General features: G+C 40.4%; 1 protein-coding gene across 1 annotated transcript; it reads right to left on the bottom strand.

Moving 5' to 3' along the window:
- Positions 1–1,547: 1,547 nt before the first annotated feature.
- On the bottom strand, positions 1,548–19,463 carry OSTM1 (osteoclastogenesis associated transmembrane protein 1). Its single transcript, XM_060753130.2, has 6 exons — positions 18,987–19,463; positions 13,896–14,010; positions 11,820–11,917; positions 7,568–7,729; positions 6,922–7,087; positions 1,548–5,529 (listed from the first exon to the last, which is right to left on the bottom strand). Exons 1-6 carry the CDS (start codon positions 19,287–19,289, stop codon positions 5,474–5,476), a joined length of 900 nt encoding a protein of 299 aa, XP_060609113.2. The 5' UTR covers positions 19,290–19,463; the 3' UTR covers positions 1,548–5,473.
- Positions 19,464–20,423: the final 960 nt, after the last annotated feature.

The following is a 20,423-nucleotide window of genomic DNA, read 5'->3' as shown; positions in this document are numbered from 1 at the left end:
TTGTTGGTCGGGTTCAGAATGCTCTGTGATTGTAGGTGAACTATAAATCCCAGCAACTACAACCCCCAAATGTCAAGGTCTATTTTCCCCAAACTCCACCAGTGCCCACATTTGGGCATATTGAGTATTCATGCCAAGTTTGGTCCAGATCCATCATTGTCCACAGTGCTCTCTGGATGTAGACAAACTACAACTCCAAAACTCAAGGTCAATGCCCACCAAACCCTTCCAGTATTTTCTGTTGGTCATGGGAGTTCTGTGTGCCAAGTTTGGTTCAATTACATTGTTGGTGGAGTTCAGGATGCTCTTTGATGGTAGGTGAACTATAAACTCCAGTAACTACAACTCTCAAATAACAAAATCAACCCCAACCCCCAATCCCACTAATATTCAAATTTGGGTGTATCGGGTATTTGTGCCAAATTTGGTCCAGTGAATGAAAATACACCCTGCATGTCAGATATTTACATTACGAATCATAACAGTAGCAAAATTACAGTTATGAGGTACCAACAAAAATAATTTTATGGTTGGGGGTCACCACAACATGAGGAACTGTATGAAGGGGTCGAGGCATTCGGAAGGTTGAGAAACACTGTTCTAGTGACTGCAACTATGACAATTAAAACCAGGATTGTGCACCGGGATTGTGGCTCAGCTGGCTGAGTGTCAGCTGCATTAAGCTGCATTAAGATCACTCTGACCAAAAGGTCATGAGTTCGAGGCCAGCCCGGGCTGGAGTGGGTGTCCAGCCATTGTGTAGCCCGTTGTCGACCTTTGCAACCCGAAAGACAGTTGCATCTGTCAAGTAGGAAAATAAGGTACCACCTTAAAGTGTGGGAGGCTGAATTTAACTAATTTATGAGGCCATAAAGAAAGAAGACTCCGGGGAATGTGGAATGCGGAAGAACTTCATCGGTGTCGTTGATGGACGATGAAAAGCAGCAGCTCCCCTGGCGGCCAGAAAAAAAAAAAAGTTAAATAGCCTTGGTGTATTTGTCTGTATTTGTTGTCTGTCAAACTGGCATTGAATGTTTGCCATATATGTGTTTACTGTAATCCGCCCTGAGTCCCCTGCGGGGTGAGAAGGGCGGAATATAAGAACTGTAAATAAATAAATAAATAAATAAATCACAATTTCTTGTTGCTACCACATTCATTGATGGGATGGGACTGGAAATGTCATCCACTTTGCACCCAAAAGACCTTACTTAGTTACATCAATGTAACTAAGCACCTGTTGTAGCAATTGATTCTATGATATTCCCCATTACTTAAAAAAAAAACAGATGAATTGACTTGTGCAAGTCTGTCCATTTTAGTTGACCCAATGTGCATATTCAAAATGAAAAACACATCTTTAGCACCCTTCATGCCTTCAGACTGACCTTAAGATTAATTCTACAGAACATGCAAGGTATGTAGTGGCCATGTGACACAAATATTTTAAGTAGTTTTTGCAGCATCCATACTTATGCCTCCAATCCATCACTATTCATGCATTCCACTTCTCAATAAGAGATATAGAACACTCCTGTGAAACAAAGTGATTGTGAACAAAGAATCTTTATTATATCTGACAGTATTTTTTATTTTTAATAGAAATAATAAACTTTATTTATATACCATCCTATCTCCCCAAAGGGGCTTTTTACTACTAATATGCTGATATCCAGTAGGCTGAAAAATAAAAGTTATACAGCAGTAAAAATATTTCAGTGCACAATGTAACATTTTAAACCATGTGGGAAAGATAACATTAAGTTTTGGAACAAGTTATGTCTTTCATTCTCTTATGCTTAAAACAAGAAAACAACAACAAAAATCACATGAGTACTTTTCTATTGGCTTAGCAGCTAAGGAAATCATAAAAGCAGCTTTCCTCTTCCACCTTGACCTCAAGTGCTTAACCACCATACCCAAGAATAATGACTTTCAGACCTACTTAATATGAATGAGCTCAAAAAGCCACTGCTTATGAGAGCAAATCTGTCATTCCGTAGCTTTCCACAAGCACACAGGCCCTCTCAGCATGAATGAAAGATCGCTTTGAGCTGCTCCCCGTCATATGATGCCTCAAATCAATGTAATGCTATTAAGGGCAGCTGCTGACTAAATCCAAACATCTCGAAAGCCGAAGGCAATACAGTAGATAGAAAAATAGCTGCTTTTAAAAAAGTAATAGATGGAGTATCCCTTCAACGAGAGATAGGTTGAAGGACTGAACCCCAAAAGGCTCCCAAATGGTTCCTTTTCATCCTGGAGGGAAATGTTTAATGGGGTTCCTGAGAATTTTTTCTGACACCATTCAACATCTTTACTGATGTATTGAGTAATGGAACAGAAGGCATGATTATCAAATTTGCAATGACACCAAATTAGGAAAGGATAGCCAAAACCTCAGAGAATAAGATTAGAATTCAAAATTACCTTACAGATTGGAAAATTAGGCCAAAACCAATAAAATGAGTTTCAACAGTGAGGAATATAAGACATTACATTTAGGAAGGAAAAATTAAATGAACTGTTGTAGGATAAGTGATACCTAGCTTAAAAGCAGTACATGTGTAATAGCATCTAGGTGGCGCAATGGGTTAAACCCTTGTGCCGGCAGGACTGCTGACTGACTGGTCAACAGTTCAAATCCGGGGAGAGAGGGTTGAGCTCCCTCTGTCATTTCCAGCTCCCCATGCAGGGACATTAGAGAAGCTTCCCACAGGGATGGAAATTGCCCGGACATCCCCTGGGCAACGTCATTGCTGACAGCCAATTCTCTCACACCAGAGGCAGCTTCCAGTTTCTCAAGTCATTCCTGACATGGAAAAAAAGCATCTAGGTCTTAGTAGACCACAAGTGAAATATGAGTGAACAGTGACAGGTGACAACCAAAAAAGCCAATGCAATCCTAGGCTGCATCAATATCAGTATAGTATCTCTAGATCGAGGAAGTCATAGTCCTTGAAAAACTGGAATTACGCCTCTCTTATTTCTTCTACACGCAGTAGACAATGTATACACAAGCTTTCCTCTTTAATCCCATCATATACTGGCAAAACACTATTATCAATATGTATAAACACACTGTCTCAACTAGGAAAGTGTTTCTTTAATATGTAGCCAGTTTTTCAGCCAATAGATTCATGGTGACATACACAATTCTCCCTTTCCTTTGCTATCCCCCGAATAATTCTCTGAGATAGGTTAGCTGAGACTATGCCAAGGTTAGTTGCATGGCCAAGCGATGTTCTGATTCTGGACTTTCTCTAATCTTAGACTAAAACTCTTACAATTTCCAAATGAGAGCTAAAAAGGCACCCAGTGACATTTCAGAGTGGAAGAACTGTATCAGGATTACTTCTAACAGAGACAATAGTGAAAGCAGAAATACAAGTATGACCTTGGAGGCAGTTGGCACATACATTTGCTTTGCTGTGTGAAAGGAAGCAGGAACATTTTAATGGCATGAATCCTCAGGTCAGTTTCTCAGGAATTGGTGTATATATCATTTTCTTATTCACATGGTGTGTGTGACATGCCTTCAAATTGTCTTGTCAACTTTAGAAAAACACAAGAGTTTTCTTAGGCAAGAAATACTCAAGAAGCAATTTAGCCAGTTCATTCCTCTGAAATATAGCCTGCATCTCTTAGGATTCATTATTGCTTGGCCTCCCATCCAAGTCATAATCACGACTGGCCCTAGTTAGTTTTTAAGAATTCCATTCCTACATCAACAAAGGGGAGGAGACAGTGGCAAAGAGGAAGAGTAAAGACAAAGCCATTTAGGGAAACATTCATAGGAATGTGTGTTGGGAGGGGCGGAGTCCCTCAGCCTAATCATATCTCTAGTCTAGCTACTCATTGGGGTCTGCAAATTTGATGACACAAGAGACTTGTGCTGTCTAGGGATGAAACTCAACACAACTAGACTCATTCCTGCTGGAACAACAGAAAGATTTTATACCCTTCTTGCCTTTCAAAATCCCTCCAAACAAGGGGCTTTGGATCCAGTGCATTCAAAGCTTTCTACAATTTGCCTCTAATGCAGTGGTTTTCAACCTGTGGGTCCCCAGATGTTTTGGCCTTCAACTTCCTGAAATCCCAATAACTGGTAAACTGGCTGGGATTTCTGGGAGTTGTAGGCCAAAACACCTGGAGACCCACAGGTTGAGAACCACTGCTCTAATGCATCCTTTTTGCCTTTCTACTGAACAATGGCAGCTTACAGTTGTCAGTTGAATCTCCTAACTGGGGAGGGGAGGTGTACAGTATCCTCTCGGGAACTCTAAGATGAATCTGAAATGTACCTGTTGTATTGTGGTCTGGGTAACAAAGGTCTACCACAAAGACCCTACAACTCTAAAATTCAGGGTCTTTTAAGTATATTTTATTAAAACAGTAGAAAAACCTATGTTGCTCCTTTGCTAATAAAATATTGACATATTAATACATTTTCAGAACACTTAAGTATGAAAAAACCATCACTTTCCATAAAATATATGTTACCATTTTTATATCTTAGGTCCAAACAAGTTCAGACCAAACAAAATTCAGTATGTCCAGCGATATTTTTTCCAATATACAAAAATAGAAAAATACTTTTGTAATTCTAATAAATATATTTAAACCATGTACCATTAAATATAAAGCCACTCTATAAAGCTTGAGAGCAGCCTTTCCCAATCCAATTCCTCTAGGTGTGTTGTACTACAATTTCCAATATTCCCCAGCCAACTAACCAGAGGATTCTGACACTTGTAGTCCAGGTTGGATAAAAGGAACCTGATTAGCTTACAGTGATTCAATGAACATAATCTTCACACAGCCCTTACCCAAAGGAATAGAAGTGACTCTGTTTACTGGACCCGAACTATGGTAATATCAAGAGCACAGCATTCTGGCCAAGACAGAATTCTAAATACCACTTAATTGAAACGACCAGTAGTTCCAGAAATAATTACATGAACACTACAGAAACTATTTCAGATATCTAAGCAGCACTGCAACCAGTGATTTGGTTAGAGAATCAAGATTAGTGATCTGGTCAGCGGAAAATACTGTTAGCAATTAAGGCATTAGCTCTAATTTCACCTTTTAAAAAATATCACAGACAAACAAAAATGTTATTGTGTCATAATAAAGGCTGGGAGCATGAAAATTAAAATTAGATTCTTATCAGTCATAAACTGCAAAGAATAGGAATGTATAAGGGAAACATGGGGACATAATTCAGCAGTCACCAATCAGAAATCAAGTGAGACAAAAGCTCAGTACCAAAAGAAGGAAGAAGTTTCAATTTCCTTTCACAATAAAAGCCCCAAAGAGTGGGAAAAATGTTTGCCACTTCAGTGCATGTACCCGTCTCAGAGTCACACGATGTCTCGTTTAACATTTTGTAATCCAGTGCAATTCCAAACTGTTATTATCTCCATCAGAGCAATGATATATGTCCCATAGCAGCTTGCATTCTGCAGGTTCAGTGCTTTTTTTCTTGGATGTTCACCGAACTATCATTTGACTGGAACCTCTTGGCTAGAAAGAAAAAGAGAAAGTTAGGACTCGCATAGAAGAGCTCCGACTCTGTTCATTTGTTTGCAGTGCATCCAAACTGAGATGGTTTTTAAGCAACTTTTAATGTGAATATAAGTGATTTTAATGTTTGTATATATTTATGGTTTTATGTTTGCATTGATGGCACTGAATGTTTGCCGTATATATGTTGTGCTCCGTCCTGAGTCCCCTGCAGGGTGAGAAGGGCGGAATATAAATGTTTAAAATAAACAAATAAATAAATCCACACATGAGATATAAACCAGCAAACACAACTGCAAAACTAGTCCCATGTGCCAGACCTTTCTCGGTAAAGGCAGCTAATGAATGCTACAAATCTGAGGAGCACAGGAAAATTTCCCAGGAGAGTGGGAGGAGGTTCCTTATGGAGGGGCAATGTCATCATTCCTCCATTTATCACTTTATCCTTGTCACATCAGACCATGTGGACAGGAAAGCATAACATAGCATAAACGTCTGTGGCCTTCACGTCTTCTAGGATAGAAACTATGTAAATCCAACCTATCCTACCGCCTATATTCACAGCAAAATCTATTTACAAAAGCATGGGTTTGAACTAAGTACCATATATACTCGAGTATAAGCTGACCCGAATATAAGCTGAGGCATTGAATTTTACCACAAAAAACTGGGATAAGCCAAAGGTGGGGAAAGCAGAAGCTACTAGTAAATTTCAAAATAAAAATTACATTAATTGAAACATCAGTTAATGCTTTTGAATATTTACATAAAACTGTATTTTAAGGTAACTGTCTAACTCTGATTAAACCATTATTCTAACCTTCTTCAATGTAAATGTGCATACGTATCCTTCCAATAATAATGAGTAAAATAATAAATGTAATAAAAATAATAATAGAGTAAAATAATGGAAATGCAATAATAACAGCAATAATAAAGTAAAATAATAAATGTAATAATACAGTAAAATAATAATAAATGTAGTAATAAAAATAGAGTAAAATAATAAATGTAAAAATAGAGTAAAATAATAGATGCAATAATAATAAAATAATAATAATAATAATGTAATATAAATGTAATGATAATAATAACCCAGTAAAATAATAAATAACTTTGATTCAAGTATAAGCCGAGTGGAGCTTTTTCAGCCTTAAAAAGGGGCTGAAAATCTTGACTTATACTCAGGTATATATGGTACTTGATGTCACAACTGTTCCAGCTACCTTTGGCCTAAATGAACTAGTTTTCAGGATAAGCCCTTCTGAGGTCCACAGGCCACTCTGGCTAAACCAAAAAAGCTGAACTCTATCAATGCAAAAGTTCCACCACAAATAACCAACTTTTAATTGCAAGAAAATAGACTCAACAGTTTAAAAAAGACAAACTTACATGGCATTAGGATACGCTTTTTCTGTTTCGAGTGAAGGAAGCTACTCAAGTAGAAAACAACTGGTAGAAAGAGAATGAATGAAGAAACAGCAATCATTGGCACCGTGTCACTGTAATGGACAGAACAATTGAAACTGGTGCTCCAAAGTCTTCGTGTGATGTTCATCTAACAAGGAGAGAAGGACTTGTCGTTTAAAAACACAAATTTATTCACCATGGGAGATCAGTATTTTGTGCAGGGTCAGAAAGAAATGTGTTTCGGGGCTCCTATTGTTCTTTAGGTTCATTTAAAGCACTCTGGCTGCACTGGTAGTTTCTCCACAGGTTCTTAGTGATCCATCTCCAACACCATTTTTAAGAGTTGCAAGCATGTGCCCTATAAGCATTCACAGTGCCTCCAATACTGGAATTTCTTTTCTGTTAAAGTAACACATTCTGACCAATTTGGTCGCCCGTTTCTGTGCTTTAGTATTCTTACACATTTGGTTACCACATTGTCATATTATTATTTCGAGCATAAATCAAAATGCTTTTGATTTTGCCTTGTGGCAATGTTGTAAAATATAACCAACTGCAATCCTATAGTCAAAACAGTAGGTGATATGATAGAATGGGGGCCTACAACAACAAAAGCATGAAAACTTACAGCATCTTCTACATCGATGCACAAGTGGAACTCTTCCTCAGATTCATCTTCCTTCCCACTCTTTTGCATACTGTTGTACATGTCATTCAATTTTCTGTAAGTTGCATTGCAGTTCTTGCACACATCTGAGATGTTACCTGGGAGCCGACTGTCTTCCTGCCTCTACAGACACAAGGGGGATATTCGTTTTTCAGCATCATAATTTAGAAAGTAGACCTGATTCTGATGCATAACCCATGACTACAATAATTCATTCATTCATTTATCTGTATGTCAACTCTCCCTCAGAGTGGTGTTGGGCGAGTGGGCTTATTAACAAAAAAACACTCCTCATAAAGGTACAGCAGAGTAACTTATTAGCAGCAGCATGACTCAGCTCCAATAACCAAAAGTGATAAAAAGAACAAAAACATGCAGACCAATGTTATATCTTTCTTAGGAGGCTTTTCTTTACAGCAAAATAATATGATTGCATGATTTACAAGAATAAGGTTTCCATAACACAAATAAAGTTCTTTATACTTCCTTCTTTGCTTCCATGCTGGGCTTCTTTCTCATGCAAACAAAAAAGCTTCACTCTCACAGTCTCTTCTCACACTAAACTTACACAGGAGTTTCACACAGTAGCCTTTTACACACAGCAGCCATTCTCACTGGAGCTTTACACATGAGGCTTTAACCTGGGGCTTCTCTTACCGATGCCTTCTTACACCAGGCCATCCTTACACTGAGACCTACTAACACCGAGGCCTCTCACACTGAGGTCTCTTCATACAGAGGGCAACTAACACTAAGAGATACCTAAGCTACAGGCACACCTACTTATATTGAACTGCCACTTTTGCTGAGTCACTGCATCCATTTAACCCTTTCAGTGTCTGACTCACATTTTTATAATTAAAAATACCTAGTTAATTTTTAATATTTCTGACAAGTGGGACCCAAGGTAGGTTCCAGAGATTTTAAAATATTTACAATAACATTTTAAAACAATCAAAAGGACCACACAAACATTCTAAATCATTCCAACAACAAATCAAAGTTTGAAAAGATAAATAGAACATCTGATTTTTTTAAAAAAAACAACAACATTATAAGCCTACTTTAAACAAAAATGTCTTTGCCTAACAGCAAAAGAAAACAGAGAGAACGGATATTTCAGCAGATGGGGGCAACCATTAAGAAGAATATAGGAAAACTAATTTATACTACAGGCAGGTAGAGAAGAACATACTGGTGATAAGGTAAAAACCTAAGAAGAAATTGGATGTATCAGTTTAAATCAGAGGAGGAGGAAAATTAAGAAACAACAGAAGCTCTTTATAGAGCTGTGGATGAATTTAATTTGTAGGTTTCTATGCTCTCGGTATATCCATGTTGGACCAACTCTTCATCTACTCTTTTCATTTACCTCCTGCTGACAACTCTCATTACTCAATAGCTACTGACTATTCCAACATAAATGCAAAACAGTTACACTAATGACTATACATCAACAATAAGTGATTTGTTTTGTTATTACAGAATCCATCACTGCAGTACATATTAACATTTAATGCTTTGATCACCGACAAACAAAAGAAGGGGGAAGGAAAAAAGATACACACATGCACTGAAAATTATCTATCTTTTCATTATTGAGCAAACGTGTGCAATCACAGAGTAGCTTCTAGGATTATTCAAACACACGGCAGTTTTAACTTGCTCCCACATGACAAGGAAGAACCAGGATAATTTAAGCCTAGGTGTATTAAGGTTTTACATATTTATTAAGAAAATTACATCCAATAAATGTAGAGCAACATCAAATAGCATGTTATATTTGCTATATCCTGACAGAGGCCAAGAACTGCACACACAGCCCATTGTCCTCTGTATATGATCACTTTGAATGTGGGAGAGATTCCCCTCTTTTTCTCTGGACTCCATTCACTCTGCTATCACTCTCCATCCCTTCTTCTCAGGCCTGTAGCGAGGGGGTGGTTTTAGGGGTTCAACACCCCCCCCCAAATGTTTCAGATTTTTTTTAAAAAACTGGATTACTCATGAATTTTAACTGATTAACCTAATCCCCATGCTAAGTCTATGAGATGCAAAAAAATTAAGAGTCCCTCCAGAACTGCAAGCACTATCTCAAGCAAATATTGACAATTTATTCACACTGTCATTACTTGCAGCAACAGCCGATGTAGTGAAACAACCAAGTTGGGTGTGTGTGTTGAATGCTCTCATTAAGGAGGCCAGACTTGGTGGAGGAGGTTGACAGGGGCGGAGCTGCAGGCTATGGAAGGCTGCTCTGCCCCCTGCTATGCTCTTTGCGGGGATTGTGGCGCAGCTGGCTGAGTGTCAGCTGCATGAAGATCACTCTGACCAAAAGGTCATAAGTTCGAAGCCAGCCCGGGTTGGAGTGGGTTTCCAACCAATTGTGTGTAGCCTGTTGTCGACCTTTGCAACCCGAAAGACAGTTGCATCTGTCAAGTAGTAAAATTAGGTACCACCTTAAAGTGTGGGGAGGCTAAATTAACTGATTTATGAGGCCATAAAAAAGACTCCGGCAAAGCATTCCACAGGGGAAGCGTGTGGGGAATGCAGAGGTGCTTCATCAGCGTCGCAGATGGAGGAGGAAAGCGACAGCTCCCCTGGCGGCCAGAAAAAGTTAAATAGCCTCTGTGTATGTCTGTATATGTTTGTATGTCAAAAATTGGCATTGAATGTTTGTCATATATGTGTACACTGTAATCTGCCCTGAGACCCCTGCGGGGTGAGAAGGGCGGAATATAAAAGCTGTAAATAAATAAATAAATAAATAAATAAAATAAAATAGGAGGCAGGTTTCAACCCCCCCCCCCCCCGCCGTGAAATTTTCAACCCCCCCCCCAAATTCAACCCCTCCCGAAATTTTTTTTCTGGCTACGGCCCTGCTTCTTCTAATTCTGACTTTTCCAATACTAACTTTCTCCTTCCCTTATTCTAAATCTGTGTGATTCCTTCTTCCATTAGAATCTAAACACATATAAGAACACTCTACGTGGGGCTGCCTCTGAAGAGTGCTTGGAAACTTCAGCTGGTCCAAAGAGCTGCAATCAGGTTGCTTACTGGGGCCGGCTAAAGGGAGCGACAACCACCCTGTTGAAGCAGCTTCACTGGCTTCCAATCTGTTTCCAGACACAATTCAAATTGCTGACTTTAATGACTTTTAAAACCCTAAACAGTTCAAGTCCAGGCTATTTGGCCGACCACATCCCCTTGTACGAACCTGCCCAGGGCCTAAGATCTTCAGGAGAGGCTCTTCTCTCGGTCCCACCTCCATCTCAAGCTTAACTGGTGGGAACGAGAGAGCGGGCCTTCCTTCTAGGTGGCTGCCCCTCAACTCTGGAACTCCCTGCCCAGGAAAGCCAGAATAGCCGCCTCCCTGCTGTCCTTCCGGCGGAAGGTTAAACACTTTTTATTCAGGCAGGCTTTTAAAGAAGAAAGTTTTTTAAATTGTCAGGGACTGCTGTAGTTTTATATGTTTTTAATTATGTTAAATACTGTTTTTATACTTGTATATTGGTATATTTTAAGTTGTATTGCGATTCTTAGCTGTAAGCCACTTTGAGTGTCCGTATGGAGAGAAAAAAGTCGGATACAAATAGCATAAGAAGAAGAAGCCTGCAGTAAAATATGCCTGTGCTCCCCTGCACTGAGTTTTCAGAGACCTACTTCTTCTCATATTCAAAATATATAGCCAATACGGCCAGTAGCCACAGAAAACCTTCTATTACATGAATCTCTTTCCTTTCAAAATGGCCCAGTCTGATGACTATCATTACATCTTGTTGTATCAAGTACTATACTTTTTAGACATCCATATGTAAACATGTTAAAACTCAAATTTCAAAATATATTCAGCTATCTGGGCTTAGCGAAAATGACATCAAAATACCAGAAGACCCATATACTTAAATTCTAAGGTTACTAGGCCCAGAATAAGGAAAGAAAGTGATTTACTATATGCAGAGACTGTGCAACTCTTCCTATATAATTACCAACTATTGTGAGACCAAAACAGCACCATAATTGCTTATGAGATGGAGGTGAACATTAATTAGAATGCATCTTATTCTTTCAGTAGTGAACACCTGCATTTGAAAGATAATTGTTCTACCTGCCAAAACTGTGTAAGAATTTCTGAATTATATGTCCCGTATATTGCAAATATATGCTATATTAGAGGGTTCAACTTCACTCTCACATGAACTGTATGACGTACCTGAAGGTTGTGCTCAAAGCATGCCATCGATTCATTGAATAAGGCCAGGAATGTCACTGTACTATTTGATAAGCCTTCACTGTTGTTCTTCAAACAATCTGTGGAGAGAAGGCCAAAAAAGTAATATATCCTTGTATCTCCTTTCAAAAGGCCAGCGTGTGTTTGTTTTTCATATCTTAGTCACACATTCTTATTTTATAAGGTGGATGAATATTCAAGTTGTTGTTTAGGGACACTTATGTCCACCATACTTTACAAAGAATGAGAACAAGAAAAGGTTAGAGGTTTGCAATATCAAATATCTACTCAGAGATGCTGACATCTACAATAGGCACAGGAAATAAAGAAGCACAGGTAAACAGGAAAATCTACAAATGGTTTAGATATTATAGCGACTAAAGCAGAGATTGGCAACTGTTAAGATGTTAGGGTGATACAGTACCCCACATGAGACTCTGGAGAGAGATAGTCCTGCTTCTTCTTAAATATATTTTCCCTAAATTTCTCTATAATTTCAACAAGTTTTCAACCTTCTCTAGATCGTTTTACATCCAAGAGAGGAATTTGTTCAGGAGGAAATGTCACAGAAGTCAACTTCCTAGTGACCTCCTGCTGGAAACAAAAAAAAGTCTTTCCTATGTTTAAAATGACCCCAAATTTTGAGGATATGTTTCTGATGGTCTGAATTTAAGAACAGACTATATGACATGAGAATCCACTAGTGGGTCACTGGCTGGGTATTTCACTAAATTTCCTATAAAACAGCTAGATGTGAGCCATATGCAAAATCCAAATCATGGGGAAACATTTTAATAATGAACTCAAACAAGGCAGAGTGTTTCTGATAATAAACTCAAATCCTGCAGTCAACTACATACCGGGAGCCCCGAGCTACAAACATCCAGTTTACAAATGACTCATAGTTAAGAACGGGGGGTAAGACAACAGGAAGTGAAAGAAATTTACCCCTCAGAAAGGAAATTTACTCTGGGAAGAGTTATCATGGGGAAAATGTGTCTCCACTGAAGTTTAATCACCAATCCTTATTTCCACAACAAGCCAAATTTGTCAAAATCCGATCATCACAGGGACATAAAGGAAGGGGAAAACTTCCAAACAGGGGCACAGGCAGCAAAATAAACACCTATGCTACCAAAGCTAGCTAGCTAGTTGTATATGCAATATGTATATGTATATGGAGTTACACTTAAATAATGTACCTATTCCGACTGACATACAATTCAACTTAAGAACAAACCTACAGAACATATCCTATTTGTGACTTGGGGACTGCCTGTAGTAGGCCCTTTTGTTGGGGTTAGGGAAAGATAATCTCTGTAAAAGTGGGAGAACTGCCAATTTTTTAAAATGCTATTTTTAACCTGAGAAAACCCCTCATTAGGAATCTCTAGGTCCTCCTGTGCAAGTTTATGGTCAACTTCCACAGAGATTAACCACAGAATTGAACTGGAGGACCAACAAATATCTAGAGATGTATTCTCTCTAGTTCCTCCAATGCAACTCTATAGTCACATTCATGTAGAAGCTGGCTTTAGAGTCACATTTCATTAGAGAAAACATATTAATACAATACATGAATAATCAAATCTGAAAAGTTAAACGTGGAAACATGTGGAGAGGGGCACATCGGTAGTATGTTCTTCTGTTTGAACAAAGAGGAAAGAATGAGCCCATTCAAGTAATAGTTTTATGCAACCAGAATTTGTGGTCTATTTCTATTTGCAAACCAAGCCTTTATGTGACACCTAAAACTTTATAGGACCAACAGGGATTCCTTGAGATAAAATTCCAGAATCCCCTAAAATGATCCTCTTTCTAGTCCCCATGTCTAGTACCAAGCAATCCTAAGGGCAGGAGAACATACTTATTCCTGGAGCCCGTTAGTTTCATACGTAAACTGATGCCAATGAAGAAAGAAATTGGGGTACCTCTTTATTCCCAGCACAATTAACTTGAAAATAATCATTTGGGTAAATACGCACTGTACAGGCATGAAAATGATACAGGTTACTTTGTATACAGGAGGCCAAGAAACTGAAAAATGGGAATACATACTTGCACAATTTGCTTTTTTCCACGTAGCATTAAAAAAATTAGACATGATCAGAACTATCTGTAGTCTATCAGACATCAAGAGGCTTTTGGCACAGGGGTTACTCTCAGTAGTGTTCTGAAAGGACAGAGAGTATACGTTATTATACATTTGTATACATCACTATACATTCAAATAAAGACAGGTTATTTCACAGTGCCAATACACTGAGACCAAGGACAGACTATGGAGCTTTCTTGCGGTCTGTGGGAGAAACATTGCCTTTGCACAAGCTGTTCAATAAGCAAGACAGGACAGAGAAAATCCCTGCAAAAATATGACATCATGGAACTAGAACTTAGGAAACTTCTAAGTCCAAAGACATATCCCAAAGGCTAAATTCTTGGCCCAAGAAGTCCCACCCACCCCCAAAAGACCAACCCACAATGTCCAGAGCATGATATGTGTAGCAGAAATCAACAACTATGCCAGAATGTTGATGGAAGAAATGGCAAGAGATGAAATGAAAAAAGCAAGCCACACCATACACAAAGCACACAGCTGCAAAAGAAAGGAAGAAACCAGAATGTCTAATTCAGCATCACAAGATGGCTGGCTCACTACAAAGTAACTACAGTCTAAAAGTGAACATACAAATCTCACTTTATACCAAGTCAGTTGTGCATCTATCAGTTCTGGCAGACCTCATCCAAGGTCTCAGACAGAAGACTTCTCTACTGAACATCCTTTCAAATGAAGATTGAATCTCATCAGACCTACCTAATAATAATAATAATAATAATGATGATAATAATAATAATAATAATAATAATAATAATAATCTTTATTGCTACCCCACCACCATCTACCCGATGGGGACTCGGAGCAGCTTACATGGGGCCAAGCCTGGACAACATAATACAGGAATAAAATCAAAACATATACAGCAAACAACAACATTATCAAAATGACATTAAAAGAAAAAAAATCATAAAATAAACATTACAATAAACACAATCTACTACTCATTTCCACCCAATTCCAAGGAGGCCTCTCGGATGCTGGACGAGTGCCTGGCCGCTGTGTCTATCTGGATGAGGAGGAACAAGCTGAAGATCAATCCCGACAAGACAGAGGTCCTCCTGGTCGATCGTAAACCTGACCGGGGTATAGGGTGGCAACCTGTGTTGGACGGGGTTTGCACTCCCCCTGAAACCACAGGTCCGCAGTTTGGGAGTCCTCTTGGACTCATAGCTTACGCTTGAAGCTGAGGCGTCAGCAGTGTCCGGGAGGGCTTTTGCACAACTAAGACTTGTGCGCCAACTGCGACCATACCTCGCGAAGGCTGACCTGGCCGGGGTGGTCCATGCCTTGGTCACCTCTAGGTTGGATTACTGTAATGCGCTCTATGTGGGGCTGCCCTTGAAAATGGCTCGGAAATTCCAACTGGTCCAATGAGCAGCGGCCAGGTTGTTAACCGGTGCTCCTTACAGAGAGAGGTCAACCCTCCTGTTCAAGGAGCTCCACTGGCTGCCGTTTATCTACCGAGCCCAATTTAAGGTGCAGGTGCTTACCTACAAAGCCCTGAACGGTTTGGGACCAGCCTACCTGCGTGACCGCATCTCCGTCTACGAACCCACACACTCACTTCGTTCATCTGGAGAGGCCCTGCTCGTGATCCCACCTGCGTCGCAAGCGCGTTTGGTGGGGGACACGGGACAGGGCCTTTTCCGTGGTGGCGCCCCGACTCTGGAACACCCTCCCCAAAGATCTTAGACAGGCCCCTACATTGGCAGTCTTCAGAAAGAACTTGAAGACCTGGCTGTTCCAATGTGCCTTCCCTGAATAGGAAATCTCCAATACCAAGTCCCATAAGCACTTTATTAGAATTATGATTGCCGCACACTGCACACTGCACTTGCCCTAGAAGCCTTACATATTACCTGTCACATCAGCACTTTTAATCCTGTACCCTTTACTCTGGTCCAGCCCAGTTTTACTGCGTTTTGGTGTATTGTTTATTGCTTGTTGTTTTAATATTGCTTTAAGTGTTTTTAATTTGCTTTAGATGTATTGTTATGTTGTGTATTGAGGCCTTGGCCTTTGTAAGCCGCATCGAGTCCTGCGGGAGATGCTAGCGGGGTACAAATAAAGTTTAATAATAATAATAATCACAGTAAGGATGACAATGAGCGGGCCACATATTCAGGATAAAAAAGTTAACAAACTATGATGAGATAAAATAGGAGCAGAGCATTTATATGGAACTCATAAAACACACAGAGTTGTGAGGCTAAACATCCTATTTGAAGGGCACGAACTCCATTAGCAGAAAACCTTGAGGGGTGCAAAATATCATGCTGTGCACCTACTCACCAAAGGCGCAGCGGAAAAAACAGGTTTTGAGGTTCTTTTTAAATGTTTCTAGTGAAGGGGCTTTCCTGATCTCGCCAGGTAAGGAATTCCAAAGCCAGGGGGCCACAGAAGAGAAGGCTCTCTCCCTTGTGCCCACAGGATGATCTTGTGAGATTGGTAAAGGTGAAAGGAGGACCTCCCCCGAGGAACGAAGGGCCCGGGTTGGTACGTGGAGAGAGATACGGTCACAAAGGTAGGTGGGTCCCAAACCGTTTAGGGCTTTGTAGGTGATAACCTGTACCTTGAATTGGGACCGAAAAATAAATGGCAGCCAGTGGAGCTCCTTAAACAGGGGGGTTGACCGCTCCCTGTAGAATGCCCCAGTTAAGCTTGAGACAGTTATTTTTTCAGAACTACAATTTCCAGAACTCTCCACTGCCTGTGCTAGCTATGGCGTTCTGGAAGCTGTGATACAAAAACAAGTTACACCTTTTGAAATACCATATACAAGTATATGAATGTATAAATTCAATATAAGAGAAATGTCATACAACCACAATATTAAAAGAAAAACTTAACCGAAAAATTAGGTTTATAACACAAGAAACAAAAACATTGGATTTAGGGTACATCTACACTTTAGAAATAATGCAGTTTGACACCATTTTAATTGCCACAGCTCACTGCTAACTATCTACAGCTCCCATGATTCCACAACACTAAGCCATGGCAGTTAAAGTGGTATCAAACGGCATTTATTCAGTATTGCAGATGCACGCTTGGTTTGAGTCAGCTTCCTTGCGCTCATTAAATGGACTCAAAGGCAGCTTAGGAAATGATTAAAATCTGCCACAAAAGCTCAAATTTGTGATATGTCACTCACAATAAGTCAATTTCCCATTTCTGGTTGTTCCTGCTTAACATTTTACTTCCTAGATGTTGCAAATTGAATTTGTTTAGCTGAATAAAACAAAATAAATAGCTAAAATACTCTGCAGTGATGCGGGCCATTCTGGACGAACCAATGTTGTTGTTTTACTGAATGATGTTCTGCTATGAGAATGTACAATTTGACATCAAAATCAACTGTGATCTAGTCTCATCTTCACTGAGACTGGCCTTCTACTAAACCGAGTAAGTCCTGACAACAAAAAATGCAGACACAAGGAAATATTGGGTGAAAATCAACATTTTCCATGTGTTTTTAGTTCAAGTGGACTGACTCCAAATGCATGAATGACAGAATCTCAGTGTGGCAGAATTAGTCAGGCTCATCCTTATTTTCCAGCCAGAATCAGACATCTGTTCATTGAGGTTCCCGCAACTTCAGAATCATCACTGGTCATCTCACATACAGTAAATATGGCGCAAACAATAGACTGGACTGGTTGGCAGGCTAACATTTTACGTAGTGCTGCTTCAACATTTACTATATACTAGGCATGGGCAAACTTTGGCCCTTAGGTGTTTTGGATTACTGTATTGAAATACTTTTAATGTAAGCCACTTTGAGTCTACTTGTGGAAAGAACAAGTGGGATATGAATAAACATAATAATGACCTCACAACCTCTGAGGATGCCTGCCATAGATGTGGGTGAAATGTCAGGAGAGAATGCTTCTGAAACATGGCCATACAACCTAGAAAGCTCACAGCAACCCAAACATAATACTACTACTAATTATTATTATTATTATTATTAGTAGTAGTAGTAGTAGTAGTAGTATGTTTGGGTTGCTGTGAGGACTTCAACTTCCAGAAATCCCAGCCAGCTTACTGGCTGTTAGGAATTGTGAGAGTTGAAGTCCAAAACAGTTTGAGGGCCAAGCTTGCCCATGCCTGATATATACACATGCATAAATCTGCCACATCTATAAGTCGAGGGAAGGCTTTGCGAGCAAAATTATGAATTTTGGTATGACCCACAACAGTTAAAATGGTGTCAAGCTGCATTTGTTCTACAATGCAGATGCACCCAGAGTATGGGCTACATCCCACTACCAACTGCTACTGTCCTTATCCCCTTGAAAATTTCCAAGGACAATTCATAACCCTTGTTGCATAAGATCCTTCTTGTACCTTCTTCCTCTACCATAAGTAGGCCTCCTGTCTTCTCTCAGAACAGTGAGCAAAGTACCGCTAGTTGACTTTCCAAATGAGAATTGTATCTCTAGAGTTAATATTTAGACAGAAGAGAGAAACAAGCAGTGTTTGGACCACCTCATGACAGCCCGAGATAATACGAAAAGACTTTCCTGACACTTTAGAAATAGGATTGCCAAGGAGGCAACAGCCATGTTAGGAATTGTGGGAGTTGAAGTCCAAACCACCTGGAAAGCCAAAGTTTGCTCATACCTGATGTATTGGCTTGATATTGAAATACAGTAATTAAAAGCCAATAGCTTCAAATTAACGTAGAGGTTTTCCTGTATTGTACATGTTTTAATTTTTATTTAAAGTACTATTTCTTCTTTCTTTCTACCGGTTGCTTGAGAGTTCCGGTTAACTGGGAGTTTACTGTACTTTAATTCTATAGAGTGGATACAGCCCAAAAACTCATTCCCAATCCTGTATTTTTTGGTTGTATGTTGAATGAATGCAGTTTGACACCCCTTTAACTGCTGCGGAATCCTGGGCGTTGTCGTTTGGTGAGGCCCCAGCCCTCTTCGGCAGAGAAGGCCATGTAAAACCACCACTCCCAGGATTCCGCGGCAGTTCAAGCGGCGTCAGAGCGCGTTAATCTCGCAGTGCGGACGCACCCCAGCGGCGCGGCTGATGTTCTCCAGGTGCTCGGTGACTTCGCGGAAGGGCCGGTAGCAGTTCTGGCAGACGGTGACGGGCCGGGCGTGGCGGACCAGGCACCCGCTGAGCCTCACGCTGCTGTTGGCAAAGCCGGCCAAGAGCTCCCGGCACTCCGGCTCCACCTCCGGGTGCAGCAGCTCCTCCGGCAGCCCCAGCCAGGGAGACCCTTCCTCCTCCAGCCTCTCTGCAGCAGGGAAAGGGCTCTGGGCGGCGCAGAGGCCCAACGGCACACAGAGCAGGAAGAACACCATGAACCCCATGGCTGCGGCTGCTATTGCAAAACGTATATACAAGAAGCCTTTCCCCTTTAGAACACCGCCGCCGAAAGCGAAACAGAGTCACATGATCCAAGCCAACATTCGGGAACTGGGTTCCCCGCGGCGTTTCATTGGCTGCCCGAGACTCGCAGGAAGCGGGCACTTCCGGACTCCAGAAAGGGGCGGAGCTAAGCTAGGGGCTGTCTGCCTTGGTTGCCAGAATGCATATTTGAGAACACAAAAATGCTGGACCACTCTCACAACTACCACGTCAGGCTACACAGAGAAGCCATTGAAATGTATAAGCATGTGGACAATTTCAACAGAAAGGAAGAAACCACGAAAATGAGCAAAATCTGGCTACCAGTATTAAAAAACTCTAAAGTTATTATTAATTTATTTAGAACATTTATTGTCCTTCTCAATCTCCAAAGAGGAACTCGGGAGGACTTCCATGCCAACACACTGTAATATCATAACATAAAATACAATTAGCATACATTAAAAACAGTTATACATTGAAACAGTTTGCCGGTTCAAATTGTCATCCAAATCAGTCCATTGCAGTCCACTAAAACTTTATCTTCACCAGCAAATCAGTCTGTTCTGCAAAAGCTTGATCCCACAGCCAGGATTTAAGTTTCTTCCGGAAGATCAGAAGGGATAGGGCAGATCTATAATATGTTTATAATATTTGTTGTTGTTCATTCGTTCAGTCGTTTCAGACTCTTCGTGACCTCATGGAGCAACCCACGCCTGAGCTCCCTGTCGGCCGTCACCACCCCCAGCTCCTTCAAGGTCAATCCAGTCACTTCAAGGATGCCATCCATCCATCTTGCCCTTGGTCGGCCCCTCTTCCTTTTTCCTTCCATTTTCCCCAGCATCATTGTCTTCTCTAAGCTTCCCTTTCTTCTCATGATGTGGCCAAAGTACTTCATTTTGATCTCTACTATGCTTCCCTCCAATGAGCAGTTGAGCTTTATTTCCTGAAGTATGGACTAGTTGGATATTCTCGTGGTCCAAGGCACTCTCAGAACTTTCCTCCAACACCACAGTTCAAAAGCATCTATCTTCCTTTGCTCAGCCTTCCCTAAGGTCCAGCTCTCACATCCGTAGGTAACTATGGGGAATACCATT

This window comes from Anolis sagrei, chromosome 1 (genome assembly GCF_037176765.1).
Source record: "Anolis sagrei isolate rAnoSag1 chromosome 1, rAnoSag1.mat, whole genome shotgun sequence".
In the NCBI taxonomy this organism is placed as follows: Eukaryota; Metazoa; Chordata; class Lepidosauria; order Squamata; family Dactyloidae; genus Anolis; species Anolis sagrei.
Note: the sequence above shows the minus strand (reverse complement) of the source record. Positions and strands in the feature narration are given on the sequence as shown.